Source organism: Mustela lutreola, chromosome 3, assembly GCF_030435805.1.
Source record: "Mustela lutreola isolate mMusLut2 chromosome 3, mMusLut2.pri, whole genome shotgun sequence".
NCBI classification, from domain to species: Eukaryota; Metazoa; Chordata; class Mammalia; order Carnivora; family Mustelidae; genus Mustela; species Mustela lutreola.
Genome location: NC_081292.1, coordinates 190651690 through 190667138, shown reverse-complemented (window position 1 = coordinate 190667138; position 15449 = coordinate 190651690). Strand labels below are relative to the sequence as shown.

At 33.9% G+C, this 15449-nt stretch overlaps 1 protein-coding gene across 13 annotated transcripts in view; it reads left to right on the top strand.

Moving 5' to 3' along the window:
- The window catches only part of UNC80 (unc-80 homolog, NALCN channel complex subunit), a 225228-nt gene that overhangs the window by 81600 nt on the left and 128179 nt on the right, over nucleotides 1–15449 (top strand). For all 13 annotated transcript variants that reach the window (XM_059168183.1, XM_059168182.1, XM_059168177.1 and 10 more), the window contains exon 22: nucleotides 805–977. In XM_059168183.1, coding sequence (XP_059024166.1) covers nucleotides 805–977 — 173 coding nt within the window. The remainder of the gene's footprint in view (nucleotides 1–804; nucleotides 978–15449) is intronic.

Sequence of the window (15449 nt, the reverse complement as noted above, 5' to 3'; positions counted from 1 at the left end):
TTCTTAGACGTTCTACATCAATAAATCACAAGGAGTGTTTGTGAAAACAGACATGGAATCAAAGTCTCTAGGGATGAGACTTGATATTCTGTGTTTAATAAGCTCCAAAGTGATTCTTATTCATGGGCAGCTAAACTATGGAAAAGTAAGTGTGGGGAGGGATCAGTGGTTCCCCAATCTCTGACCCCAGTGTTGGGTCAGACTGGCTGCATCATTATCTTCTGGGAGGCTTACAAAGCACAAAATCCTATTCTCCACTTCTGAAAATTCTGATTCTGAAAGTCTGGATGAAATTCAGGAACTTGCTAGGTAGTTCTGATATATAGCTAGGTTTGGAAATCCTGGAATTAAATAACCAAACACTGAGATTCTTTATAACTCGAATAGTCAGTGATTCTTGGTATCGTAACTGAGATACCAAGTTATTGGCCTTGATATCAATTTATGTAACAGATTTTATCTTTGATAAAAATAGCATTTAGTTGTTGATTACAGGAAGAATCATTTTAAATATACTAAGAGCTCTTGTCAGTTTAAAGAGGAGACCATAAGTAAAATGATCAGATCCTGTATTTAAGTATTATGTAAAATTCTGCATTTGCTTATGCCATTTGTCACCAGATTCCCAAAAGTCATGGTGTGTCTCAATCAGGCATTAGGATGGAAAAGAAGGATGTGGAGTCAGGGAGAACGTTTTTAGGCCAACACTGCAGAAAACATGTTATAACTTTGAAGCTCTTTTTCAATCTGTGATCTGTTATACTCTGTTTTTTTCATTCTTCCACCATGGAAAAAAACCTACAGGTTGCCACAGTTTTGATGACCATCTGTCTTCCAATCAAGAGGGTGGAAAAAGCAAAAACGTGGTGAATCTTGGAGCGATACGACAAGGCATGAAGCGCTTTCAGTTTCTGTTAAACTGCTGTGAGCCAGGGACAATTCCTGATGCATCCATCCTGGCAGCTGCTTTGGATCTTGTAAGTTGTTGGAAAAGTTTATCTACTCTGTCTCCCATTACAATTGATACTGCTAAGAGACAAAAGCATGAATCCCTAATCCTGACCTATCTGTGGAGTTAGGTGTTTTGTTTTGTTTTGTTTTTCTTTTAATCCAGGCTTTATAGTTTTCAGAGTACAAGTCTTTCACTTCCTTGGTTAAATTTATTCCTAGCTATTATTTGTGGTGCAATTTTTATTATTTGTGGTGCAATTATAAATGGGATTGTTTTTTAGTTTCTCTTTCTGGTACTTAATTATTAGTGCATTTTCGATCTGCAACAGATTTCTGTATATTAAATTTGTATCTTGTGACTTTACTGAATTCATTTATTAGTTCTAGTAGATTTTTGGTTGAATCTTCAGGGTTTTCTATATATAGTATCAGACCCTCTGCAGAATAGTTTAAGTTTTACTTATTTCTTACTAATTTCTTACCAATTTCTTTTTCTTGTCTGATTGCTATGGCTAGGACTTCCAAAACTATGATGAATAAAAGTGATAACTGGACATCTTTGTCTTGTTCCTAATTTTAGAGAAAATGCTCTGTTTTTCACAATTGAGTATGTTAGATGTGAGTTTTTCATATATGGCCTTTATTATGTTGAGGAATGTTCCTTCTAAATCTACTTTTGAGAGTTTTGGGTTTTTTTAATATTTTTAATCATGAATGGATGTTGTACTTTGTCAAATGCCTTTTCTGCATTTATTGAGATGATTATAGATTTTTGTAGCATTGTGTTTTTTTCCCTCAGCATTAATGGTAAAAATAGGAAGAAAATTGGTGAGGTAAAAGAAGAAAAGAGAAAAATTAATAAATATTCACTGGGAAGTAGGCTGTATAGCATCATGATTTAAAGGATGTGAGGGCTCTCCCAGGCTCAGACTACCTGGGTTAAAATCACTCTGACATTTACTAGTTGAACCTCTATAAAATGGAAGTAGGAATAATAATAATAAATTCTCCAGCTAAGTATAAGGACTAAATGACACATTAAATAGAAAGCCCTCATCAGATTGCCTGAAATGAGGTATCCACTTAATAAAGTTGGCCATTATTATTGTTCTGTTATTATTAAGTTTATGTCTGTTATGTATTAGTACTTAAACATCTCTGAGTCTTGGTTTAATTAACAACTGGAGGAAAGATATAAAAGATCAGTTGAATTTAATTGTGCAGAAGTGCTTTGAACATCATATACTATTATACATGTGTAAGGGATTAAAGAATATAAAATGGATCTAGTTTTTTTTTTTTTTTAAGATTTTATTTATTTATTTGAGAGAGAGAGAGAACACAACAGGGGAGCAGCAGGCAGACGGAGAAGGAGAAACAGGCTCCTCACTGAGCAAAAAGCTTGATGCAGCGCTCCCTGCCAGGACCCTGAGATCATGACCTGAGCCAAAAGCAAACACTTAACTAACAGAGCCACCCAGGCATCCCAAAGTGGATCTATTTTAAAAAGGGTTTCTGTCAGGTAAACTAGGCTCAGATAGGCATTTTGAACTCAGTGTCTTCATTTCCTTTATTTATCTCTGGTTTAATAAACTCTTCTTACACTGTATAAATAGAGTACAAAATACCAGGTAAAACATCAAGAATAAAAGTCTTTTATTTTCTATTTTAAAAAATAAAAACTAAAGTAAACTTTTTTTTTTACAACAAAAAACTTTAAGCCTATGTACAAATGATCCCTTTTCCAGATTTTATAACACACAAATAAGTGAGCCTTGACCACACATATTTTACCTTGGAAAATCAACCAAACCTGATAATGTAATTTATAACATTCTTTTGTGATATTTACAGGTATTGCTCTCAGGATAGTGACCAGCAAGTTATGTGACTTCACTTAAACATGAAATAGAAATGCCACTGTAATCACCCAAAATAATGACTTGTTGTTTAAGATTTTTCAGTCGGGGGCACCTGCGTGGTTCTGTCTCTTAAGGGTCTGCCTTCTGCCTTCAGCTCAGGTCATGATCCCAGTGTCCTGAGAGTGAATCACCTCAGGCTTCCTGCTCTTGAGGAGCCTGGTACTCCCTCTCCCTCTGCCCCTTCCCCCAACATTGGCCACTCGTGCTCTCTCTGTGTCTGCTCTCTAAAATAAATAAATAAAATCTTTAATAATAATAAAAAAGATTTTTCAGTCAGTTTTCCATTCCCGGATATTGGCCATTTTGAATGTTAGTAAATTCCAAAATGTTCAGTGTGTATTGATGTATGCTATGGTGACTGTAAAATGTGGGGAATCATGAGCTTCCAGGAGAGCTGAGGCTGGTGGCACTTAATTAAAGAACAAGATGCCTGTCTAAAGCAAGAGAGTTTGACAAAGCAAAGAGCCAGTCCCTTGGTTTTTTAAGTGAAGGTATTATAATTAGCCTGTCCTTCCTTTGAGTTACACAGTGATTCTTTTTTAATCACTGTTGACCTATCCAAAAAGGGTCAGATTAAAATAAGTAAATAAATGTAACAAATTCATAGGAAAAGAGCGAACAATTGAACAGTTAAATAATGGGTGAGTACATGAACAAACAGTTCATCCAAAATATTCATACCCAATAAAGTATGCCCCATCTTATTGGCACTTAAGAAATGCTCATTAACATGTCCATAGACTCCTGTATCATAACTATCAAATTTGTAATGATTAGGAAGTGTTGACAATGTATGGAACATGGTGGTGATTAGTAGTGGGAGCATCAGGATTTGATCAGTGAATAGAAGGAAGTCATAATAATAGGGTGATGGTGGGCGAGCAGTAATGGTGAGTAGTGCTCCTTGGCCTCTCCGTGTGAATAAGTAATTTGGGACTGGATGTAGTCACAGAGGAGGGGCAGTTCTCTACATATTAATTAAACCACATGGCTAGGTGATGATGGAATTTTAAAAACCCAGAGTCAATGTAGCTTAAGACACTCATCATATCCTAATTAATTAATTAACTAACTCAACTCGCGTCTATTGAGAATTTCCCATATGCCATGCATGTTGCCAACTTTTAATAGGTGCAACAAACTCAACTTGTTTGAATCTTTCCTTAGGAAGATTAGATTTGCCGAGTGATCTATTGTAGAGACTTCTTAGTACAGTATTCTAAGGGGAATAAACATATGATTAACATTTATTGGGTACCTATTGTTTCCAATGGAAAAACCCTGAAGCTCAGAAGACTAACCAATAGGCCAGGGCTACACTGCCAGCCAAGGATAGAGCCAGATTAGACCTCTGTCTGTCTTCAGAGACCCTATATTTAGTACTCCACCATACTGACTGTCTTATTAAAAACTATGTGAAATCACTAAAACATGCAAAAAATAATAAATTCTGTGTTTTATTCATGATCACTTAAATATAAGTAAGAAAGTAAAAATGACAGAAGTTAGTTGAACAATTATGAAATTCACAGTAAAATTACGCATTAGCACTTGATATGTGGTTTAAACTATAATGTTCCAGAGGTGCTGCCACGTCCACTTTTGTCTCAAATACTCATAGCTCTTTTGGAAGATTTTAAGACAAAACACGGTATCAAATTTCTCAAGCAGTTGCCTAACAAGATTAAAGAAAATGTTAATGACAAGTCATATTACTTCAACTAGTTGAAAAATTGATAGGAAGATATAGGCACAGCTGGCCATACACCTTGGAGAATAATGGCATGACAACCTTTGGAGATAACTATTAGTCAAATAAGCACCTGATGACAGAAATAATGGGTTGACCTTGACATACTGGAAAAGTCTAGGTAGGCCCCACACTCTTTTCAGAGATACTGATCTAAAATCTGCACATAAATATATATATCATACAATGAACTTTACTGAGCAGTATTTAAACATTTCCACATGACAGAACAGAAGCCCCAAGAGCCAAGGTGATTTTGCTCCAGGTCATATATGCCAGTCAGTGCTAAAGCTGGGTTCAAGGGGCACCTGGGTGGCTCAGGGGGTTAAGCCTCTGCCTTTGGCTCAGGTCATGATCTCAGGGTCGGGGGATCGAACCCCGCATTGGGTTCTCTGCTCAGCAGGGAGCCTGTTTCCCCCCCTTCTCTCTCTGTCTGCCTCTGTGCCTACTTGTGATTTCTGTCTGTCAAATAAATAAATAAATAATAAATAAATAAATCTTTAAAAAAAATTAAGTATAACTGGGTTCAAAGCAGAATCTTCAGATTCCATTCAGGATTCTTATAGCAGTAGCATATGCTTTCTCTGTAAGAAAGAAGCACATGCATACATATGAAATATATATATATATATTTATTTATTTATATTTTATATTTTTTATTTAAGTGAGAATGAGTATCCCTTGATACATTGAAAATGCACTTAGATTAATAAGATCTGCAGAATAAAGACTATAAATTATTTTTAATGTCCAAAAACATTTGGATCTATTAAAAAGTTTCCTTAACACATGCATACATGATGAATTCATGGCAAAAGGATTACCTGGCAAAATGAGACTTCTTAGTCAAGTAGTTGGAATAATTACTTTTATTAACTTTTACTAATGATATAAAAATAGACGTAGTAATTGTTTCCTATGTGGAATACTTCGGATTTATGGAAGATGTGTATCCATGGGAGGAATATGAGGCTTGTAACAGAGAAAGCAAATGAGGATTTGAAAAATAATCCCAACAAAGCAAATTAGTACTTTTTTCTGAATGGAGATTATTTTAAGAGGATTATTGATGAATACTTTGATAATCAAATCTCTCGGGTGTTGAGATTTCATTCCCCCTCACCAAATGGTTTTCATACCTATTTGATTTCCAGCAGCTATAATGCTTATCGTTTTTAAGGAGATGAGATTACACAGGTTTCCAGATATAAGCGCATTCTGTTCTTCACTGTAGCTGGACTCTGACCACTAAGTTGGATTGAAACCCACTGAAAACTTAAAATAATATTTTATTTCCCCAAAACGAGGGTATGGCCTGATAGTTACCAAATCTCTAGAATCTCCTTTCTTCCTTTCTTTTGGAACCTACTATGGCACTGCTGGACCTTCTCAATGTTAAAAGTCTCATGGTAAGAAATAAAATAAAGGCGTTTGATGCCAAGAAGCTATGTCTTTTGAGTCTCAAAATAAAGAAGCATTTTCTTATGATTGTAGACATCCAGTGAGGAGATAGCTCCATGGAGAAGTAATGAGCTCTTTGTCACTTGACTGCATTCAGTGGGGGCCATTGTACAGGGGCCTTGAAAAGTGGGTGGTTTATATGATTTCCTTCCATACCTGAGTCTTTGATTCTAGGTCGAGGCCAAGGAGTGTGAAAGGTTAGAATTCCAGAGTTCAGAGTTAGTAAAGGTTTAAAGGAGTGTGGTAGAGGAGCCTGGGCGGCTCAGTTAGTTAAGCATCCGACTCTTGGTTTCACCTCAGGTCATTAGGATCATGATCAGGTCAGGATCCCCTCATGCGTTGTGGGATCAGCCCTGCATTGAGCTCCATGCTCAGTGGGGAGTCTGCTTGAGGATTCTCTCTCTGATTCTATCCACACTTGCCCTTACTCGCTCTCACTTTCTAAAATGAATAAATAAGGAATGCCTGGGTGGCTCAGTTGGTTAAGTGTCAGACTTTTGCTCATCTCATGATCCCAGAATCATGGGATCGAGTCTGGCATTGGGTTCATTGCTTAGCAGGGAGCCTGCTTCTCCCTGCCTGAGGCCCCCCCAGCTTGTTCTCTCTCTCTCTCTGTGTGTGTGTGTATGTGCCATATAAGAAAACAAAATCTTAAAAAAAAAAAAAAAAGAACTTGGTTGAATAAAAAGAGGGATAGGTAATGACAGTGGTAATTGTGGCAGTGCAGGCAGGGGTGGTAGATGATCACAATAGTAACATTTTCATTGTACTTGATAGTTGATAAAACACCTTCACATTTATTACCTTATTTATATGAGGGGAAAGGAAGCAGCCCAGGGAATAGCTCCCAACTAAGGGCACACTTAAATCCATTTTCTCAAGTATGGAGAAAAGAAGGAACTGAAGTCACTGATGAATTCTGACAAAGATACTGAGAAGAGCTGCATGTCCTACGTGCTTGAATCAGTACATTCTGTGTTTACTGTCCTTTGCACAGGTACAAAAACCACAGTTCTTCAAACTTGCTCACCTGGGTTGAGAGTGTCTCCAGATCACTCTGTCACAAATGTCTTCCATTAAATATATTTTTGGTTTTTGTTTCCTCTGTATTTGGCTTCACTTAATATCTGATTTCATCTGCTTCCTGGCTTTCAGAAATGTCTCACTGTTAAAAATATGTTTTATATGTTTTACAATGCATTTGTGGTTTTTAGCATATATGTGTATGTGTAAATATAAGTAGAGGTATCTCTATTTCTATCAAATAAAAATACGAATGCAGAAATGTAGAGAAAGGTAGGTATAAATACAAATGATATCGATGGATAGATACACAGATGTGATCTAGATGCAGATGTAGACATCCTTATAGATTCTGCCTTTTCATCGGCTGGGCTTTGGGAGAGGAGGGAAAAATAAATGTGCTCCTTTACCATCGCATTCCCTTACGCCTCTTTCTCCCGTCTCTCCTTTAATGTGTTCTTTTGTTGGGTGTTGCATTTATTTTTAAATGCAGCTTAAATGCAATTTCTACATTATGACATAATTTTATCCCAGATCAGCTTTCATTGTTTTATTGCTTTAATCACAGAATGTAAATGTGACTTTTTCAAGTTTGCGATTTTCTTCAGAATTAAAAAGTATTGTTAAATGGAAGAAATATTAGAAATGTCAACGTTCAAAGTCCTGCCGATCTGCAGGTTTTGTTTTAAACAAGTCCCTTGTCTCTGTTGCTGTGACTACTCACCTTAGGGATAATTGGTTTAATTTTAAGTCTGGCACAGCTCTTCCTCTCACTCTTTCTCTTTAGTACAATTTAATAGACACAAGTGCAAGGCATTTTGGAAAAGACATGTTTTAGTAAAAAACTCATCTTGTCTCTAGGTTTATGTAATCTACAAACAAAAATAGAAAAATTAAACAATTCAGGCAAAAGGCACTTCTGTCTGTTCTCTATGTATCTTGGGTGAAATATTCTACCCCCTTTTATTCAATTTAATACACAACATGTGTAGATATAATGACTTCTAACTTATTAACATGAATAACACTAATAATAATGTCAGTTTGTGTTAAGAACAATTCCATGAAATCAAGAAAGTCAGTGATACTGTAGAGTTCTCTCTAGTCTGTGGGTGGGAAAAAATCTAATTCGTGGTAAGTTACATAGCCTCATAAATTGATAGCTTTAGGAAAGATTATATAATTTTTCTGCAAACTGGGACACTTTGGAGAGTGAAAAGGGATGCTGTCAATAATTCTACCAGTTAAACAGACATAAACTGAAAGTCTCCTCGTGAAAATGAAACATTGGTTACCATAGGTAGATTTATACTTTCAGGTTCACTGCATCAAATTTAATCCGTTATAGGGTCTTACCATCACAAATCCACTTGGTGATCAATGCAGATTAGCTCTTTTAAGAAAATGGGAATATCTGCATAAGAGGAACTATCAAAGCAAAATCATATTGTGTTCTCTTTTGAATCATGAAAAAGGTTGATACAATTCAATAATAACCAAAACTAAATCATCAAATTATTCACTTGATGCTAGTGGTATTTCTATATTATTGATTTTTTTTTTTTTTTTTAAGATCCTAACTATGGGGATGCCTGGGTAGCTCAGTCATTTGGGCATCTGCCTTTACCTCAGGTCATGATTCCAAAGACCTGGGTTCAAGTTCCGTGTTGGGTTCTTTTCTCAGCAGGGAGCCTGAGTCTCCTTCTGCCTGCTGCTCCCCCTGCTTGTGCTCTCTCTCTGTGATAAATAAATAAAATCTTAAAAAAAAAAAAAAAGGGTCCTAATTATGAAATGTAGCACAAAAGTAATCTATTTCATAAATTCATTGAGTTTAAGGGGAAAAAATTATCACATATCCACCACTACCATAAAGAATAGGACATTTCCACTTTCTTTAAAGTCCCCTGAATTCCCTTCCCTAACGGCATGTCCACTACCCCCTACAAGACACTGCTCTCTTGAACTTTGTTTTAATCTTTCTTGTGCTTTATTTTATCACATGAGCTTTTATTCCTACGAAATATATTGGGTTTTTTTGCTTTGTTTGCCTGGTTTTGAAATTCATTTACGTTAAATCATGCTATCCTCTTTTTGCACCACATTAAGTTTGAGTTCATCTTTGTTGATGCTTTTAGCATTAATGTATTGATTTTCACTAATGAATGATATTTGTTTTTGATTATATCACGGTTTATATATCCATTCTGTTAGGTGTACGTTTTTATTTTCTCCAAATTTTGGCTATTTTGTACAATGCCTTCATGAGTATTACTGCTTATGGGCCTTGATTCACAGTTTTCTAAATACACCTAGGGGTGGAATTAGTGAGTCATAATTTTATTCTATGATGCCACAGTGTGTTTCCTGATAATTGCAACAATTATTGGCACCAACGCTGTAATAAAAACTCCTATTGCTCTGTTCTTGTCAGTGTTTGTATTATCCAACATTTTAATTTTTAACAATCTGGTGAATTAAAGTAAAAACACTTTATATTTCAACCTAAAGTCTGAAATGTCTTTTCATGGGTCTGGTTACCTTTCATGTTTCACTTTGGGAAACGATCCCTTAATGCCTTTTGTTTATCTTTTTATTGGAGGATTATCTAACTTTGTATTGATAATTTTAAAAGAGAGTATAGATGTCAGTAAGAATCCATTTTCTGTTTTTATGTGGTATTATTTCCCACTTTCTGGCTTATTTTTATTTTATTCTTTATACTAAATCTTAGTGAAGAGAAAATTTTAGTTTGACCCATTAAGATTTTCTTTATGGCTAGCTTTTTTCTTTTTTTTAAACAACTTTTTAAAGAAATCCTTAGGTAATAAATATATTCTTATATTTTCTTCTAAAAGTTTTAATTTACATTTCATACTGAAGTCTTTATCTAAAACTTACTGTGTGATTGCTGTAAGAAATTGTTTCCTTTCGTTTTTTTCCCCACATAGAAAATAGTGATCTTAGCATAATATGTTACTAGTTCATACTTTATTCTCTCATGTGTAGATAATTCATTTCATTCATTGTATTATCTTTATCATGTGTCAGGTTTCCATACATGCATGAGTGCAATTCTGAGGGGTTTTTTTGTTTGGTTTGGTTTGTTTCCTGTTCCATTCCCCTTCTACCCAGAGTCAAACTACTCTGTTTAATAGCTAGAACTTCTAGCATCACCCAAGTTATTCATGGCTCTTTGCTCTTCCAGGCAAATTTTATAATTAGGTTGTCAGGTTTCATGAAAATTTTTTTTTCTTGGAATTATATTGAGTCTATTGATAAATTTAGAGATAATTGAAATTCAGTTCTGAATTGATTAGTCAAAAGTTCTAGTTTTTGATTAGCCTAAGTAATTTTAATCTTTTTAATAATTTGTCAACTTCACCTACATTTTCATGTTTGTTGGCAAAAAAAAATATCATAACATTTTCTTCTTAGTTCTTAATTTTGGCAGTATCTGTAGCTATTTTATCTGTTTTTATTCCTCGAATTGTGAGAGTTTTTTCTTTTTAGGCTTGTCAGAAATTTGTCAATTTTATTAGTCTTTTTTCATGACCTTGTTGAGTCTGTTTTATCTTCATTCTCAAATTCTTTAATTTCTGTTCTTATTTTTATTTTCTTCTCTTACTTCGAATTCATTGGTTTATTCTTTAGCTTATTGATTGATTGCTTATCATGTAATTTTATATTTTCTTTTCAAAATTGGCATTTAGCTATTAATTTCCCTCTAAATACTGCTTTAAGTACATACTCTAAATTCTGATAAACTGTATTTTTTATTTTGTTAATTTATTTAAAAATCATTTTTAATTTCCTTAATGATTTCTTTTTGACCCATAGGCTATTTACTTGTATATGTGTGTGTTTCAATTTGTAAATTCCAAGTTTTTGTTAGGCACCTATTTGTTACTGATTCATTACTCCATTTTTACTGATTCTTTGGAATTAATTTAGACTTGTTTTATGAACTAGAACATTATCAATTTTCATAAATGTCCCCCTTGTGGTTAAAAAGAATGTGTAGTCTCCAATAATTGGGTACTGCATTTTGTATTTAAAATCTCATTCTTATTTACTTCTTACTGCTTTATCTGTTGATTACTAAGTTGTGTTTAAATTTTCACTCTTATGGCAAATTTTATCAAATTTATACTTGTAGTTCTGACCATTTTTATTTATTTAGCAGCAGTTTAGAAGTGTGACAGATATCTGGTGCTATGAACATTTTATTATTATCTGGTGACCCAGATTATTTCTAGTAATGCTTTTTACTTTAAGATAGATTTTTCTCTGATACTAATACAGCTGAAACCATTTTAATTATGTTTAACATTTGCTTGATATGTCTTTTTTGGCTGATCTTTTATTTTTAATTTTTCTATATCTTTGTGTTTTAGGTATATCTTTCATAAAAAACAGATATTTGAATTTTTTATACCACTTTAACAACTTTTTCCTCTGGGAAATTTAGTACATTTGCACAGATTGTGATTGATGATATAGATTCACTTCCTTTTTTTTTTTTTTTTGCTTATTTATCACTTCTTTTCATTATTTGATTGCGTGCCTGTTCTTGTTTCTATTCCATGTCCTTTTTTAGATTGTGTTGGATTTAGTTTTATTTCTATTGATTTGGTTTAGCTTTGTGTTACTTATTTTCCTTCAGTAGCTTACAAATCATTCTCTCTTAATACTTTTATGTACTTAAATTTAAATGAAGTCTAAAATTAATATATTTATTCTTATCTCAAACAGTAAAATACTGTAGAAGATTTTAACCACAACTATTGTTTGAGATTTAGTTCTATGTTGTTTTTGTTTTAACACTGACAAAGTAAACATTATTTTTGTTGAATTTGAGGAAAATTATGTTTAAATTTACCCAAAAGCTTAGCATATTCTCTGCTCACCATTTCTCCTTCCATCTCTTACATTCCTCCTAAGATCTACCCTTTTGAAGGAGACCTTTTAGAAGTTTCTTTAGTGATGATCATTTGGAAGGAAGTAGTTCTCTCAGCTAATTTACTTGAAAATGTCTTTACTTTGGTCTCATTCTTGAAAGATACTTTTGCTGGAATTATAATTATAGGCTAAAATTTTCTTTCTGTACTTCAAAAGTATTGTCCCATTCTCTTCTGGCTTAATTGACATTGTATTATGTATAGGAATATACATAATATAATCTGCCACCCCCCTCCTATTGCCTTTAATATCTTCTCTTTTGATATTTTGCATTTTCACTGAGATTTTACTAACATATTTTTCCTAGCTGAGGTTCATAAAGTCCCTGAATCATGTAATTGACATATTATGTCTATTCTGGAAATATTTTAACTATTATCTCTTCCAAGATTATGTCTTTCACATTTTATCTAATCCTTACTTCTATAAATTGAAAAGGTCTATGATAGGTATTACCAGTTTATCCTCTGTTTTTGATAACTTCTCTTTCATATTTTTTATTTCTTTGTTTCTCTTTCTTTCTTTCTTTCTTTTGTTTCTTTCTTTGTTTCTCTATACCCTGAGTAAGTTTCTGAGATATCTCTTCCATTTAACTTTGTCTAATCCCTCAGTCTTTAACTATGAGTAATTTTGCTTACTGAGGGACATTTGACAATGTCTGGAGGAATTTTTCATTGTCACAGCCTGATGATTGCTACTAGAATCTCCTGAGTAGATACCAAAAATCCTGATAAACATCTCATAATACATAGTGCACCCTTCATAAAAAGGGAATTATCTTGGCTCAAATGGTCAGTAGTGCTGAAGTTGAGGAAAAAAAAGTGATTTAATCTGTTTTTTTAAATTAAATTTTATTTTTTCCAGTGTTCCAAAATTCATTGTTTATGCACCATTAATCTGTGTTTTAATCTATACACTGTGTTTGAAATTTCAAATACTACTTCTTACTTATAGGATTTTATTTTATTCTTGTTTTAAAAGTGCCTGCTCAATTTTGATAACTTAATTCATCATACTTAGATCATTCATACAATATCCACATTAATCTTTATTTTTACATTAATCTTCAAATGTATTCGATACATTAGAATTCTAATAATTGCTCTTTTTGTGGGTTTGATTCTATACTTTTTGTTTCTTCTTTTACTCATGGTGAATTTTTTAAATGTATTTTTTATGTGAACTTAACTTCTCAGATCTTAAGGAATTCCTTAAGATCTGTGTTAAACGCAGTGTTATTTACAGGACCAGCAATATCATCATCATCTGTGAGCATGTTTGAAATGCACATTTTCAGACCCTCAACAGATCTACTGAATCAGAATCTCTGTAGTGAGAACAAAAAATATATATTTTTTTATATATTCAAAAGTGACTCTAATGCACATTCAAGTTTGGAGATTTGAGAAGTACTGCTTTAAAGTATTCCTCCAGAGAGGATTTCCATTTCCCTTCTCAGGTATCCGGAAACCTAAGACCATTTTTTAAACTCTTTTTGGTGATCAAGGAGCATGGAAATAGTGTCCAGTCTAGTCCAAACTTATACAAGAATGTGAGATTTTGACTAAGAGTTCTTATGAAAGAATTTTTTTTTTTTTAACTTCTGTTTTACCTAGAACCAAACCTAGTCAGGCAAGCCTACTTCTATGGGTAGATCGTTTTCCTATTCATCCATTGAAGGTGGCTCCCACCTGGGATCTGGACTTTACATAGGGGTAAATGAACTGACCTCCCCCTCTGCTTGGACCAGAAATTTAACTCATGGCCCATCGAAAACATAGTCTGGCCTCTCCATAGTCAATAGAAACCCTCACGGTAATTATTCTTATGCTAGCTCACACCTGTCTCTCTTCTCCGCCCAGAATTACACTTTCTTGTAGTTTCTTCTTTCCAGTAGTCTATTATCTCAAGTTAGAAACAAAAGCAAAAACAAGATGAAGAAGTGAGGGGATATTTTATCCAGAATTTTTAGATGTCTAAACCAGAAGAAGTTTGTCTTTACACCTAATCCATCATATTGTCAGAAACAGAGGACTTCATTTGGTTTTTATAATATTTACCCAAAATATTAATGTGATCTGTGTAACTGTTAAAATGGCAAGTCATCTAGACCATGTCCTAAAAAATAATACCTGCCTATAGCCTTACAACTGAATGATATCAGTTGCCCGCAGCTACTGTGGGAATGAGCAAGGGCAGAGGCAGCCCGTCAGTTACTTAATGATCTCAGTCAGGCAGAGAATTCAATACAGGCTAAGTAATAAATACTGACTCACAAGCACATGCCCTCTAGCAAATGAGCTTCCATTGTATACTAGGATCCATAATAACTGCCTAGTCCCACTAGTTTTAAACAAGTAGGTATCCTGCACCAGCAAGAGCTTTAGATTTTATGGTAAGGCAATAAAAATATTATGTAATTCCCCAAGGGCCAACATAAAATATTCAGTCTTTTAAAATAGTTAGTTCCTGTCCAGTGTTTTTTTTTTTTTTTTTTTTAATTTTTTATTTTTTATAAACATATATTTTTTATATACATATATTTTTATCCCCAGGTCTGTGAATCACCAGGTTTACACACTTCACAGCACTCACCAAATCACATACCCTCCCCAATGTCCATAATCCCACCCCCTTCTCCCCAACCCCCTCCCCCCGGCAACCCTCAGTTTGTTTTGTGAGATTAAGAGTTTTTATATGAGTTTTCAGAATCAGGGCTTCTTCTCACATAATAAGTTAAGATATAGTCCTTCAGGGAAAGGAATATATTACAATTATAACCTTCAATTAACCATCGTATCTTGGTAACAATATTTTCTAAGTCCCCAGGCAAAATAAAGCACAGCTGTTTGAATTAGTGTTCCAATTCTTTCTTCACTTTCATAAAGGAAGCATTCAATATACATAATGATCTGATAAAAATGCAGGAAAAAGTGACAAAGAAAGTCAAGGAAAAGTAGCCAGCACTTGAAGTTTTCTCGCTGTAGAATGTTAGAGAAAACCATGCTGCGGAATGACATTCTTAGGACATTTTGTAACTTTAACTGAACAGCTCTGTAGGCATTATAGAGAAGACCTTATGTAAGAGCAAACCATATGAAATTGTTAGTATTCAACTATTTTTTACTTTCAAGCTTACAAATTCCATATGATCTAACCTCATATTTTAGGTCAATCAAATCATCCCAGTTAAAATTGATTCTTGCTTGTCTAAAACTGTGAAGTTGTGTTATAACTGAATTGAAGCCTCACAGGGCATTATGGAACATAAAAAGGTGATCTTACAGACATGCTAATAAGAAAAAAATTTAAATATGCCTACTTTTCCTTCAGGACCACTAGTAAAAATTCTCTGTGGTATACCAATGGTATCAAATTTTGTT